General features: G+C 49.0%; 1 protein-coding gene across 4 annotated transcripts in view; it reads left to right on the top strand.

Moving 5' to 3' along the window:
• TSPAN14 (tetraspanin 14) overlaps window positions 1–14,261 on the top strand; it is a 66,786-nt gene that overhangs the window by 10,197 nt on the left and 42,328 nt on the right. The window contains exon 2 of one of the 4 annotated variants that reach the window (XM_017856244.1): window positions 8,556–8,595. The exons of the other annotated variants lie outside the window; for them this stretch is intronic. Within the exon in view, the coding sequence (XP_017711733.1) occupies window positions 8,556–8,595 (40 nt within the window). The remainder of the gene's footprint in view (window positions 1–8,555; window positions 8,596–14,261) is intronic. 4 annotated transcript variants of the gene reach the window in all.

The following is a 14,261-nucleotide window of genomic DNA, read 5'->3' as shown; positions in this document are numbered from 1 at the left end:
AGCAGGCTTCTCATAGTGGGTTCCAGCGGCCTCAGGACTTTGCAGGACCTGTGTAGGGTGTGAAGGGGGAGCCTTGGTTGCAACAAGCTGGAGCTGGCGTCAGCTTTTAGAGGAACAGATTTCCCTCAGTGTCAGGGGTTGGTGTGAGGATCGGCCCCCTGCTCTGGTCTCCCTTGGCCTTTCGTTGCTCTGCAGACCTCCCTGTTCAGGCCGCGTTGGGCCTGATTGCCACCCTGTGATTTTAAAAGCCTGTGTAAAGGGCACCTGGTGAAAATAATAGATGGGTTTTGTGTTTTGAGCAGGCGCTTCCTTTCAGAACAGAAACGGGGTATGGTTCTTCCTGGGATGAGTGGGGAAGGAGGAACAGTCGTGAGGGCATGTTGGAGGCGCCCACTCTGTATTGGGAGCTCTCTGGTTGTTTCCCTGTGTGGCTCTCACTGCCCCATGCCAGGGCAGGGTGGGAAGCAGGGAGATTTTAGGGCTGGCTGGCAGATAGTCCTCCTAAATAGACCCTGACCTGGTGGGTTTGAGATCTGTGTCCCTGCCATGGCTCTCCCACCCTTCTAGTCAGAGAGCTTCTCACCATTGCAGTTACATGTAGTCCCTGTGAGAACGCCAGAGCTTCCCACGTGCAGCTCGTTGTCTGGGCCTGGGTCCTTGGTAGCACAGAGGTTTCTATTGTGGCCTGGTGGCAGTGCGGGCTGACCTGTGGGGTTGAGGAGGCGGGACCTGGGGCCTCACAGTGGAGCTATTCAGGGGCTCTGCCCTGGTTCCTGCTGCTTCCCATTGTAGGTTTTTTTTGGGGGGTGGGGTGGGAGGGGACTAGAAAAGGAGGCAAGGGGGAGAGGGAGTGGTCAGTGCAGCTATTGTTGCTGGTAGCAGGAGCCCATTATGCTTAATAGAGGTCCATTTGCAGAGAGCCTTGAGCCACTCCAAGGCCCATGATGTGTTCTCAGATTCTAGTTTCTGCATCTGTCAAGATCCCCCTTCGCCCTTCTCAGGTCCCTGTGCTTGCCTGGAACACCTCTAGGTAAGAGTTCTGAGCAGCTGCGCAAGGAACAGGAGTGGCCGGTGCCAGGCTTGTCGGCCACCTGCCCACTGCTTTGGGGAGTGAGTTCTGCCCAGTCTTCCTGGCCCAGCTGTGCCCTTGGGTGGGGGCCAGGCACGTGCCTGGGTTGCTGTTAGTCTCCCAGGCCCCCCACTTTCTTTGTGCCTCAGTGCTCAGCCCAGTGTCCCCTGTTCCTCACGCGAGCACTCAGCTGCTGAAAAGCCTGTGTGCTGGCAGCTCAGCCTGCAGCCACCCCCGCTGCAGGAGCCACAGCCATTTTCCTTTGTTCTGCCATCTCCGGGCTCTTGAATCTCAGGCTGGCAGCGGGCAGCAGCCAGCCAGCACACAGCGCCGGCGAAGTGGAAACCCTTGTGACATGAATCTGCCCACTGAGCTAAAGGCATGGGAGCCCCCTGACTGCACCCCTGATTCCTCTGGCTATACCCCTATCTCCCAGCCATGCTGAGAGAAGCACAGAGTCTCCCCTCTTACTGGATCACAAAGATAGTGACACCTACAGTGGGAACAGAGAGAGGTCTCACCTGTTTTGGGCCACCGAGGGTGCACACTAAAGAGAGAGGGAGTTAGCCTCCAGGTCTTCGGCAGAAAAAGCCACTCCGAGACACAAAGGATGCTCGTTCTTAATCTCCTGGTCCTTGTTGAAAATAGAGGCAGTGTTGGTTGAGAATATTTTTTATTTTGGTCTCTATGGTTATGAGGACTTTTCTCTAACTGAGGGGAACTGTCCCCTGCTCCTTCATATCTGAATCTCTCCTTTCTCTCCCTGACCACTTTTTGGTGGGCAAAATGAGCATTCTCTCTGAGGGTACAATTTTAGCTCTGTGTGGGGTTGCAGGCGGGGTGAAGGCCACTGTCACCCACTGTCTGACTTCTCTATCTGAGGTGTGCCCGCCCCAACCCATACTGTCTCCTTTCTAAACCACAGCCAGAATCTGTAAGGCACCTGCCTTTGAAATAGAGTTGTTTTGTATAGAACTCATAACTCCCACTAGTTTTCATGTGTTTAGCGTTTTATCTCACCCTTTCAAAACCCATCCTGGCTGTCTTATTTGATTCTCTTATCAGCCAAGTCTTACAAATCAGGAAGCAAGCCTCAGCCCCAGATAGGGTTGCACCTTGGAGTGTCCTCATTTTATTTTATTTTTTGACATGGAATCTTGCTCTGTTGCCCAGGCTGGAGTGCAGTGGCATGCGTATGGTTTAGTGTAGCCCTGGCCTCCCAGGCTCAAGTGATTTTCCTGCCTCAACTTTCCCAGTAGCTGAGACCACAGGCACGTACCACCATGCGCGACTAATTTTTAAAAATTTTTCATAGAGACAGGCTCTTGCTATGTTGCCTTGGCTGTTCTCGAACTCATCATCTGGGTTCAAGCTGTCCACCTCAGACTCCCGAAGCACTAGGATTATAGGTGTGAGTCACAGCACCCAGCCCTTATTTTAGCAAATGTTGTAGCACCTACAGGACTCAAAGCAAAAAGTGCTGGTGCTCACCGTGAAAGGCGTTGAAACACAGATGCCACTTAGCAGGGGAGGGGTATGTTAACAGAAAAACCAAAGTCTCTAAAATATTTTGAAGAGGTTTATTCCAATCCAGTGAGTGTCTGTGGCCCGGGAAAAGCACAGTAGTCTCAAGAGGTCCAGGGAAAGGGAGCCTGAGGCTGTCGGATTACAGTTTTGTTTTATACATTTTAAGGAGGCAAAAGTTACAGGCAAAGGCATAAGTCAGTATATGGAAGATATGCATTGGTTAAGCCCAGAAAGGTGGGATATCGTGAAACGGGCTTACAGGTCATAGGTGCGTTCAGAGATTCTTTTTTTTTTTTTTTTTTTTAGACGGAGTCTCGCTCTGTCGCCCAGGCTGGAGTGCAGTGGCCAAATCTTCAGCTCACTGCAATCTCCGCCTCCCGGGTTCACGCCATTCTCCTGCCTCAGCCTCCCGAGCAGCTGGGACTACAGGTGCCCGCCACCTCGCTCGGCTAGTTTTTTGTATTTTAGTAGAGACGGGGTTTCACCGTGTTAGCCAGGATGGCCTCGATCTCCTGACCTTGTGATCCGCCCGCCTCGGCCTCCCAAAGTGCTGGGATTACAGGCTTGAGCCACCGCGCCCGGCCGAGATTCTTTAGTTTGCAATTACCGGCCGAGATTCTTTAGTTTGCAATTAGTTAAAGGAGTAAAGCTTTGTCCAAAAACTTAGAGTCAGCAGAAAGGACTGGTAAATAAGGAAGTCCATTAACCAATACACTGGGTTACAGCAGTGGGGTGAGTGACTTAACCCTTGTCTGGCATGGCCTTTGATCCTCTTTATATTTCGATATCTTATTGTCACAAAGAGTCTTGTTTCTTAGTCTTAATGATCTCTATTTTAATATTAATGATGGTCAGTTGTTGTGTCTAAATCCCGAAATGGAGGAGGTATGTAATGAGGCCTTTCCAACCTCCCTTCTCGTTGTGGCCAAGAGCCGTTTTTCAGGTTTCTCTGGGGTCCTCGTGGCCAAGAGGGTCTGTTTAGTTGGTTATGGGGCTTAGAATTTTATTTTTAGTTTACAGGTTGTTGGACCCAAACAAGACTGGGAAAGTCATGATTGAGGCAGCTCAGTATATTCTTTCTGGGAAAAACACATGAATGTAGAAGCTGGGGTTTGAATTTTGGCTTACTGGGTGACCTTGGCGGGTCACTTCCCGGGGTGCAGATTCTGACTGGAAAATGGAAGTGCTGCTTAGAGGAACTCCGGGAACATTTTAGCTGTAACCCTTGGAGTTCTGTGAATCTAACTCCAAAATGGTTGGTCACAACCTGGAATCTCTCTTGCCAACTCAGGATCCTTTGGAAGAAAATGTCATCAGATGGAATGAACAAAGGACCCCTCTTTTCCTGGGCGTTTCTTCCTCAGGTTCTTGATCGGTGGTGATGATCACCTCAAAAGGTGCCTGTAGTTTTCAAATGGAAACCGATCCACCCGGAGCCCAGACACACACTCCCAGTTCTCAGGTGCTGAGTGTGGCCCCTGGAGCTCACTGATGAGTAGTCTTACCTTGGACCTTGCCTTGGCTTTTCTTGGAAATGGCACATTACTTTTGTTTATTAGTGTAGCCCCTCTCTTGTGAAGTGGAATCCAGGGAGAGGGAAGTAAAGCTTTTAATTTTACCTCTTGCCAAAGTGAGGCCAAGCTCTTAAATGTAAAACAAACTTGTTAAAAGTAAAAACGAAAACAATATACCCATGCCTCTTTGGGGGTGGAGACTCGGTTTAAATTTTGCCTCTATTTTGTTAACAGGTTCTAGGAGACAAAATGTTCTTTTCCTGGTAACCTTTCAGGCTGTGTTTCTGGCCCTTTATCTGCCTTTCCTGGCCCAGCCTCCATCCTCTGGGCCCGCCAGCCCTAATGAGCACTGCGTGCCAGGCCCCCCTGTGCCTGCTGCCCGTCTGACTTCCTCCCATTGTCTTCAGGGTACAGCCTGTGTCACTACTGCTGTAGGCTGTGTTTCTGCTGGGCACGACATAGGAGGGCGGTAGTCTTGGAAGAGGCAGGTCTCTATCATTTGGTTAGAGTAGCTTTTACAGCTGAGAAATGGGAATAAAAATAATCTGTGAGAATCCAGTGGGATGCACCAAAATCCCGAACAAATCCCAAAATTAAAGCATTCCTCCAGGGAAGCTGATTGCATCCTCGCAAATCAAGCACAATAAAGATGGGTGGCTTTCTTCCCATGACTTGCTTGAATGGTTGTTTTCCTTCTGTGTGTCAGTGTTACCTCCTTACTATTCAAAGTGCCATCCACAGACCTGCTGATAGGCAGGGTGGGCATCACCTGGGAGCTTACTGAGCTGTAGAACCTTGAGGGCCTCCATCCAGATCAGCTGAATCAGAATTTGCATTGTTAACAAGGTGACCCAAGTGATTCGAATGCTTTTTAAATTTTTATTTTTTATTTTTTGTGAGATAGGGTCTGACTCTGCACTCAGTGGTACAATTAAGGCTCGCTACAACCTTTACCTCCTGGATTCAAGCAGTCCGCCAAAGTGCTGGGATTACAGGCCCAAGCCACCGTGCCTGGCCTGAATGCACTTTCATGTTTGAGAAGCATAGCTTCAGCCAGCTGCACTGTCATGCTTGGGACTTTGCTTTGTTAGTCTGTTTCGTGGTTTTGCAGTCTTTACCCGCTTGCTTTCCTGAAAGTTGCCGACTTTAAATAGGTTCACCAGCCTTGGCTCTGCAGTCCTTCCCCTCTGGGTGTGCAGTGTACAGCAGTTATTCCTCGGTGCTGGCGATGTCTTGGGAATGGAGCTAGATCGAGAAAGCCCCCTTGGCCCACAGCCCTGCTGTCGAGGTTATCTTTGGGGCATGGGGTGGGGTGGGGTGGGGATAACTGGAGCCCTCCTGGGTGAAAGGGCAGCCCTAAGCCACCCTGGCCATCTGGTGCCACTTGCCCCGCCCTGTTCCAGCTGGAGAACAGGATCAGAATCAGGTCATAAATGTTTGCTTTTGGAAGAAACACAAAGCATTTTCTATAAAGATGTTTTGGTGTATGTTGAAGATAAATAAATAGTCCAGAAGAGGGACTGTAAATTTGTATTTTATAGTAGTTTTGCAGCAGAAAACAGTTTGAGGTGGCTCTCCTGATTTCACTGTACTGCCTGCACAACCCCTGCATTCTGGCGAAGGTTGGGGCTTTGTGGGGAAGAGCTTGCGTCCCTGGGAATGAGACCCTGACTCTCCTGTTTAGCTACCCAAGGGGCCCCCTGCCTTTCTAGCTCTGTTTTAGGGGATGATCTGCTTTCTCCTGACTCTTGATTTCCTCTCAGCCTTTTCCAGTAGTTTCTCACCATTGATTTGCAGTTTAAAAAATTCTGCCCCCGCTTCCTCCTCTCTTTTGACATTCACAAGGCACACTTAGTTTTATTTTTCCCCACTGGGCTTCACTTTTCATGGCTTCTTTGGAAAGGATTTTGTTTGTTTGTTTTGTTTTAGCTCTGTAAATCTTTTCCCCTGGGCTGGGGGAGACAGGCCTGGGGTGGGCTGGAAAGTGTCCCATCCTAGACTCAGAAATTTACCAGTTTGCCATCCTTTGAGGTGGGGTTTTTGTCTTAAAACACAGTACGGTTGTCCCTTGGTGTCCTGTCTCCAAGGGAGATTGGTTTTAGCCCCCGCACTTAGTAGTATTTGCATATAACCTATGTACTTCCTCCCATATACTTTAAATCATCTCTAGATTACTTATAATAACTCATATAGTGTAAATGCAATGTAAGTATTATATAATTTAAAGCATTTGTACTTTTTCTTTTTTTCTTTTTGAGACAGAGTCTTGCTCTGTTGCCCAGGCTGGTGAGCAATGGCCCATTCTCAGCTCACTGCAACCTCCGCCTTCCAGATTCAAGCAATTCTCTTGTCTCAGCTTCCTGAGTAGCTGAGACTATAGGCGTGCGCCACCAGGCCCAGCTAATTTTTCTGTTTTTATTAGAGACGGGGTTTCACTTAGGTGATGTTGAACATTAGGTTGGTGTTGAACTTCTGACCTCAGGTGATCCACTCACCTCGGCCTCCCAAAGTGTTGGGATTACAGGTATGAACCGCTGTGCCCAGCCTTTCCTGAATATTTTTGATCCTGGTTACTTGAATCTGTGGATGTGGAACCTGTGGATATATGGAAGACTGACAGTATATTCTAGCTGACTGTGCAATTTTGTATACAAAGATTTTTAAGCATCTTACAGCCATAATCTTTATGCCTTTCAGGCATGGAAACATAGAGCATGAGGAGTAAATATAATTATAAACTCTCTTAGGTAGTGTCTTTGTGACCTGTACAAAGAGAATACTTCAAATCTGCATTAGGCATGTAGGTCAAATCCCTGCAGCCTACTGGAACAGCTCCTATAACAGCCAGCCTTTAAAGACCCAGTTATTGGAGCAAAGTTTATTTCTCCCCAGGAACGGGCCACTCATCATTTGGAAAATGTGGTGTTCAGGACTGGTTCCCTCCCTGACGGTGTCAGCCCTGCAAGGATGACCATGCTGGTTTTGTCTTGGTATCATCATGCAGGTCCCAGCCTGGAGCTGGGGATACACTGAAGGCTCTGTTAATCATCTTCATTGGAGGGTCAGTCTCAGGGTGAGAGAGTTGCCTGCTGCCAGGTTGGGTTGTAGTGTGTTCCTCCCTATCTTCAGGCACAGCTCTCGATCCCAAACTGGGGAGCTTCTAAATGTGCTGCCCTCATCTAGTACACATTTAAAACAGCTGCTCTAGGGAGCATTTCCTGACCAGCTTGTCACCACCACCACCACCACCACCACCTCCTCCTCTCTGCCCTCCAGCACCTATTTGACTGCATTTAGTGAAGGCAGTCATATTCTGAGTCCCCTGAGTCAGGCACAGTTCCCACTCTGAGTTGGAGTTGGTCTCCACGGCCTCATTCTGGGTGTCTTGCATGCAGCAGTGCCCTGAACATGTAGAAACAAGTCTTCAGGTGCTTGTCTCCCACAGCAAAAGCCTTTTCACTCCATGGGCTTGGCAAGCGAGCCTGTGCACTGATGGATTGCTAGGTGGGTTGCTTCAACCTTGCTGATCTAGGGAGGCCACAGGGCCCAGCCCAGTCCTCCTGAAGTCTGGAGGCACAGCACCTTGGCATGGGTTCTTGTTCACGTTGGGAATACTAGTGTAGATTGGGCCCAGACTCTCCACATTTGTTTGCAACTGGGTGAGAAAGAGGCTCTGATGTGCTCTTACCAGGGGCATGTAAAAGGATGCTGTGTGTAGACATTTCTTGTAGACTTAGATTTCCAGAAACAGGCCTGTCATGATGATCAGGGTATGGGGCACGTGCACCAAGCTTGCCTTGGCCTGCCATCCTCCCGTGAGTGGGCAGCTTCACCTTCAATGGCAGAGGGAAGTAGGTGGCGACATCAACTTGGAAGCCAAGGTGCCAGCTCTCCTTTTGCCCAGCCATTTGAGAAGTGGGGGTAGGGTGGTTGGCAGGTGTGGGTGACCAGGCCCTGCCTCACCTGGGTGGGCAGGTGTTGCCCTGAGGCTGCTGGTGCAGTTGAATGAGCTGCCTGATGAATCATTCTGAAAATCTCTAATGGGTGCTGGGCGTGGTTGCTCATGCCTGTGGTCCCAGCACTTTGAGAGCCCGAGGCAGTAGGATGGCTTAAGCAGGAGTTTGAGACCAGCCTGGGCAACATAGGGAGACCCCATCTCCCTATGTAGCTGGGACTGCAGGTGTGCAATGAGGCGGGAAGCTCACTTGAACCCAGAAGGTCAAGGCTGCAGTGACCTTCTGCACTCCAGCCTGGGTCACAGAGTGAAACTCTGTCTCAAAAACGTAAAAGTGAAAATCTCCAGTGGGGCCCAAGGCCTGAATGTGTTTTTTGCTTTTTTTTTTTTTTTAAGAAGGACCACAAACTCTGTGTTTGAGTTACTTGATGCCAGTTATTTTGTAGAATCTCTCTTAATTTAAGTTTGTTTGTTGTTTCCTCATGGTTAGATGCAAGATTTGCAGTTTTGTCAGAAATACTGGAGAAATGGTGAGTCCTGGGTACATCCCCGTGGGAGGCACATGATGTGGGTCTGAGTCATTACCGGTGATACTAACAATGATCACTTGCTTATGGTGATGTCTGCTGGGTTTCTCTCCTCTAGCTTACTGTTTTGTTCTTTTGTGAGTGTCCTGTGGGGAGATACTTTGAGACTATGCAAATACAGTATGCTATTTCACATCAAACTCATCACTGGTTTTAGGACCTGTTGCAGATTCTTGGCATAGTCGGTTGTTTCTGTCATGGGTGTTGAATGCGATGATTTAATTCCATGATTCCTCCTACATTTATCATTTAACTATACGGAACTGCTGTAGCTATGTATCATTGTGCTACACAGAACTTTTCCTTCTCTCCTGTTTGTTTATCTCTGTGTGTGTATTAGAATGGGCTCATGAATTCTTATTTTATTCAATGAGTTAAAATCCATTGTTATTATTGTTTATTTTGCCACTCAGATTGTTCCAGATTTGGCCAGTGGGGGCTTTTTCAAGCTGCTGTGAATGACAGCTCTTCAAAACATGCATTTCCAGGCCTATTACAGTTCTGTTGAACTAGTCGCCATAGGATTCTGGAGGCAGCTGCTTGAGCCATTCTGCTGTCCTGTGGAGCGTGGCATCAGCTGCACCAGGCCCGTGGTTTTTAGTGTGCACCTTGTGAAGTCTCCCTTTCCCCAGCCACCTGAAGATAAAAGTGTCCTGCTCTGCCTGCCTCTATGTTGGGTTTCTGGGTCAGAGTTTCTGTGAACAAAGCCTCCTGTAGTTTAAAAAATAATAAAAATAGTAAGCTTGGAAGTCACTGGACTAGGTGACCTCCATTCCAGGCCCAGTGCTTTTCCTGCTGAGGCCTCCCCTGACCCACATCCACCCACTCTGCTGCTTTCCTGGTGACAGCACTGAGGTAGACAGAGGCCTCCTCTCACCAGGTTAATGAGGAGGCCCCTCGGTGTCCTGAAACTCAGCAGGTTTTGGGTTGTGGGGTTTTGGTGGTGGAAATTCACAGTGCTTCAGTCGCTAATATCAGGGATTTTACAGGATGCCAGGCACTGAGACCCTCAGGCCCATTGGAGAGCCCAGTGGAGCTCAGGGCTGGGGCCCAGCCTCTCCTGCGCCTCTGCGTGGAGGCCGTCCAGAGCTGGCGGTCAGGGGCTTGATGACCTTGGAAGCCGGGGGCCCACCTTCACCACACTGTGCCAGGGTAGTGTTTGTCACCCTGTGATAAAGTAGGGGATCCAGCCCCCCCCCCCGACATTGTGCAGCTGTGTAGTGACTTCCCACAGTAAAGAGTCAAACTTCTTCACCCCAGTGAGTGGTTGCTGCCACCATGGTGTTTGTTTTTTTTAATTACTTTTTTTTTCTCTTTTGATATAATCCATAGGTTCACATGCCATGGTGTCTGATTTTGCAGTGTTTCTGGTGGCCCCTGGGTGTGGTGTTTGGGTTAATGAGGGAATGGATCAGGGATGTACATGGACAGTTCTGGCTCTAAGGGGTGAGTCAGAAAGAGCCGAGCCCCTCCTTCCACCCTCAGAGGGTGAGATTCCTGTGGGCAGCTGAGCAGCCTGCCCTGGCCTGCCTTAGTGATTCTCTTTCCTACTGGGGCCCATTCCCTTTCATATTCGCCTGCCTCCTCCTAGGCTTCTCTCCCTGGGCCTGCCTGTTCCTTTGGCCTGTCTGTTCCTTTGGCCTGTGAATGTTCCCCAGCACCTAGTGGGCTCTAGAGACCCCCTTCTCAGATGGTAGGAATGTCCAGGCCCCAGGTGCTACTGGAGGTGCAGCAGGAACTCCACCTTCCTTGGGGGATGTGGCTGCCCTTCCCTGGGATGGGCCTGTGATCAGGTCAGAGGCCAGTTCTGGGAGCCTGAAAGGCCAAGTGGTGTTGAAGGATTGGCTTCAGAGAATGAGAGGGAAGGGGATAGCAAGGATAATTTGGGGGCATGGGGTGTAGCTCAGGATATGGGTGGTGGGTGTTGTCATTGTCAGTTGGGTCCTTAGGAAAAAGAGGGGCCAGAGGAGGGGTGGGGTTAGAGGTAGAGAGCTGGGTAAGAGACCTTCAGACCTTCCCTGTGAGGTCATGAGGAACGACCTGTGCCCTCAGGAGGGGAAGGGAGAGGAGTGAAGGGGAGGGGAGGGGAGGTATTGGAGCGGGAGGAGTTTAGGAAAGCTCCTGAGTGTCTGGGTGGGTGAAGGCTTAGGGATCCAGGTGGGGCCCCTTGGTCCATGCTCTGTCTGCTATTTGTGCCTGGTGCTTGTGTGGAAAGATGCAGATCTCTGGAACCGTCAGCAGAGTAGTGTTGGAGGGTTGTGAGGCATGTGATTATCCCATAGGAGGGGCAGACACTCCAGGGACGTCACTCCAGGGAAGCCTGGGGAACTCGCAGTGCCTCTGTGCAGGGTCAGGCCACATGGTTTGGGCCTGGCTTTCCCAACACTCAGTTCACTTTTCTCCACTGTCGTGTCATCCGGCTTCCTTCCTTTGGGGCTTCTCTCCCCTCTTCCTCCCTCGTGACCTTTTATTTATATATAAAAAATGAGCCTATTGTCTCAGAGCTTCTCAAATTTTCATCTTATTCAGGATCTTAGTGAAATGCAGATTGAAGGGAATTGAGATTTCACATTTCCAGCAAGCTCCTGAAATGGGCATCATCCAAAGAGGGCAAGGCAGAATCAGGGGATGCTAAAGAACTGGAGGTAGAAGGAGACCCTTTTGGAAGGATGCAGGCGGCCATCCTCCCCGTCTGAAGGTCCCTGTGGGAGGAGCCAGGGGCCTGACTCCTTTGGGTATAGGGCTGCCAAGCACTGGCTGGAGTTTAATCTGGATCCAAGGCTCACAAACAGCTGGTTCTTGAGGGAGTTGTGTTGCAGTGATGTTTGATAGAGCTAATCTGGCAATAGGAGAGATAATGAACTTTTCTGTAAATCTAAAAGTTTTGGGCTGAGCGTGATGGCTCATGCTTATAATCCCAGCACTTTGGGAGACTGCAGAGGGAGGATCTCTTGAGCCAGGGGTTTGAGACTAGCCTGGGCAACATAGTGAAACCCTATTTCTACAAAAAAATTAAAAATTAACTTGGTGTGGTGGTATACACCTGTGGTCCCAGCTACTTGGGAGGCTGACGTGGGAGGACTATGCGAAGCTGGGAATTAAAGACCCTGTCTCTAAAAAGAGAAAAAAAGTTTTAAGTTAAAGGTCCACTCTGTTCCGAGGTGATGTTCTTTTTCTGCCCCCTTTCCCCATCCTTTTTTTTTGTTGTTGTTGAGACAGTGTCTCGCTCTGTCACCCAGGCTGGAGTGCAGTGGCGCGATTTCAGCTCACTGCAACTTCTGCCTCCTAGGTTCAAGCAGTTCTCTGCCTCAGCCTCCCAAGTAGCTGAGATTACAGGCGCCTGCCAGCACACCCGGCTAATTTTTGTATTTTCATAGAGACAGGGTTTCACCATCTTGGCCAGGCTGGTCTTGGACTCCTGACCTTGTGATTCACCTGCCTCGGCCTCCCAAAGTGCTGGGATTACAGGCGTGAGCCATGGTGCCCGACCTCCCCATCCTTTTTATACAGTCATCCCTCCATTGTCCAAGGGTGTTTGGTTCCAGGACACACCTCCTCCACGATGCCAAAATCCATAGATGCTCAAGTTCTTAATATGAAATGGTGTAGTATTTGCATATAACCTTCACACATTCTTTCCTAAACTTTAAACCATCTCCAAATTACTTAAAAATATCTAATACAGTGTGAAAGCTGGCTGCGTGCGGGGGCTCACGCTTATAATACAAGCATGTTTGGAGGCTGAGACAGGTGGATTGCTTGAGCCCGGGGGTTCGAGTCCAGCCTGGGCAACATAATGAGACCCTGTCTCTTCAAAAAATTTAAAAATCAGCTGGGCATGGTAACACACTCCTATAGTCCCAGCTGCTTGAGAGGCTGAGGCAGGATTGCTTGAGCCTGGGAGGTCTAGGCTGCAGTGAGCCAAGTTTGTACCATTGCACTCGAGCCTAGGCGACAGAGCAAGACCCTGTCTCAAAAACAAAAGTAAATGCTGTGGAAATAGTTGTTTACTGTATTTTTTTTTTTTTTTTTTTTTTTTGAGACGGAGTCTTACTCTGTTGCCCAGGCTATAGTGCAGTGGCATGATACCGGCTCACTGCAAGCTCTGCCTCCCAGATTCACGCCATTCTCCTGCCTCAGCCTCCCGAGTAGCTGGGACTACAGGCACCTGCCACCACACCTGGCTAATTTTTTGTGCTTTTAGTAGAGACGGGGTTTCACCATGTTAGCCAGGATGGTCTCGATCTCCTGAGCCCGTGATCCACCTGCTTCAGCCTCCCAAAGTGCTGGGATTGCAGGCGTTTTTACTGTATTTTTTACTTGTATCTTTTTTTTCCCCCAAATATTTTTCATTCCCAGTTGGCTGAATCCATGGATACAGAACTGTGGTTCCAGAAGGCTGCCTGTATTAAATCTCACAATTTCTATAGGTCAGAGGTCCAAGCCCAGCATAGCTCAACTTATTCCCTCCTTAGGGTCTCACAAAGCCCAAATCAAATTGTTGGCAGGGCTGTGCTCCTCTCTGGAGGCTCCAGGAAGAATCCACTTCCAGGCTCATTCAGGTTTTCAGCAGAGTGCAGTTTCTTGCTACAGTAGGACTGAGTCCTTGCTGACTATCAGCCAGGGCTACTCTTAGCCTTTAGAGCCCCTCACTGGTCCTTGCATGTGGCCCCTCTACTCAGATCCAGCAACAGTGCATCACATCCTGTTGCTGCTTCTCTGCTTTCCTCTTCTGCCCTCAGCTGGGAGGAAGCTGTGCTTTTAAGGGCTCATGTAATTACATTGGATTGCTCAGATGATGCCCCTATGTTAAGATCAGTTGATTAGTAACCTTAATTACATGTGCCAAGTCTCTTTTGCCCTTTCTTTTGTGTAATAATAGACTATACTTCCTGATTTTTTCACTTTGCTAAATAAAAAGGTGGCAATTAAAAATACTTTGAAATATTCCTAGAGGTCTTCTGAGTACAAAATAGTGGTCTGAGTAGACACATCTGATTTTGCTTTCTCCTAAAACCCCACATAAGATAAAGGGAGTTGTAAAAAAGAAATCAATGCATGAGGACAGGGAGAATGAGAAATAAAACAACAGCAAGAAAAATTTTGCAAGCAAAGAGTACATGAATGATTCGGTTTATAATGTAGGAGTGGAAGGCATGAGACTTTTTGGTGGGGGGAGGGGAACGTGGGCATCAGAGGTTGCTGAGTACAAGAATAGTTTGAAAGCAGCTGATGCAGTTATATCCTTCAATCCCTTTCCTTCCACCATGATGCTGGGTGTTGGCCTCTCTGACTTTAGCTGCCTGTTGCACATTTCTGCAGAAGGAAAAACCAAGGGCCTAGGAGCCTCCAGGTATTCTTGGGAGTTAATATAGAGACCACATCCATTCTCTAGCCTTCTAACCCCTTTTAGCTTCTAGAACATTGACAGCCAGGCCCTTACAGATGAAAAGGGTCTTCACTGTGGAATCTAACCAGCCCAAGATGGGAAAACAATACAAATGATGCTCACAGCAAGGATTTCCCAGCAAATGACCCAACCAGATCATCCGAGACAGAAACTTAGCTGCCCAGGGACTCAGAGCTTCCAGTTAGTTCCTGAGTCATTC

This window comes from Rhinopithecus bieti, unplaced genomic scaffold (genome assembly GCF_001698545.2).
Source record: "Rhinopithecus bieti isolate Rb0 unplaced genomic scaffold, ASM169854v2 scaffold_43555, whole genome shotgun sequence".
NCBI classification, from domain to species: Eukaryota; Metazoa; Chordata; class Mammalia; order Primates; family Cercopithecidae; genus Rhinopithecus; species Rhinopithecus bieti.
Note: the sequence above shows the minus strand (reverse complement) of the source record. Positions and strands in the feature narration are given on the sequence as shown.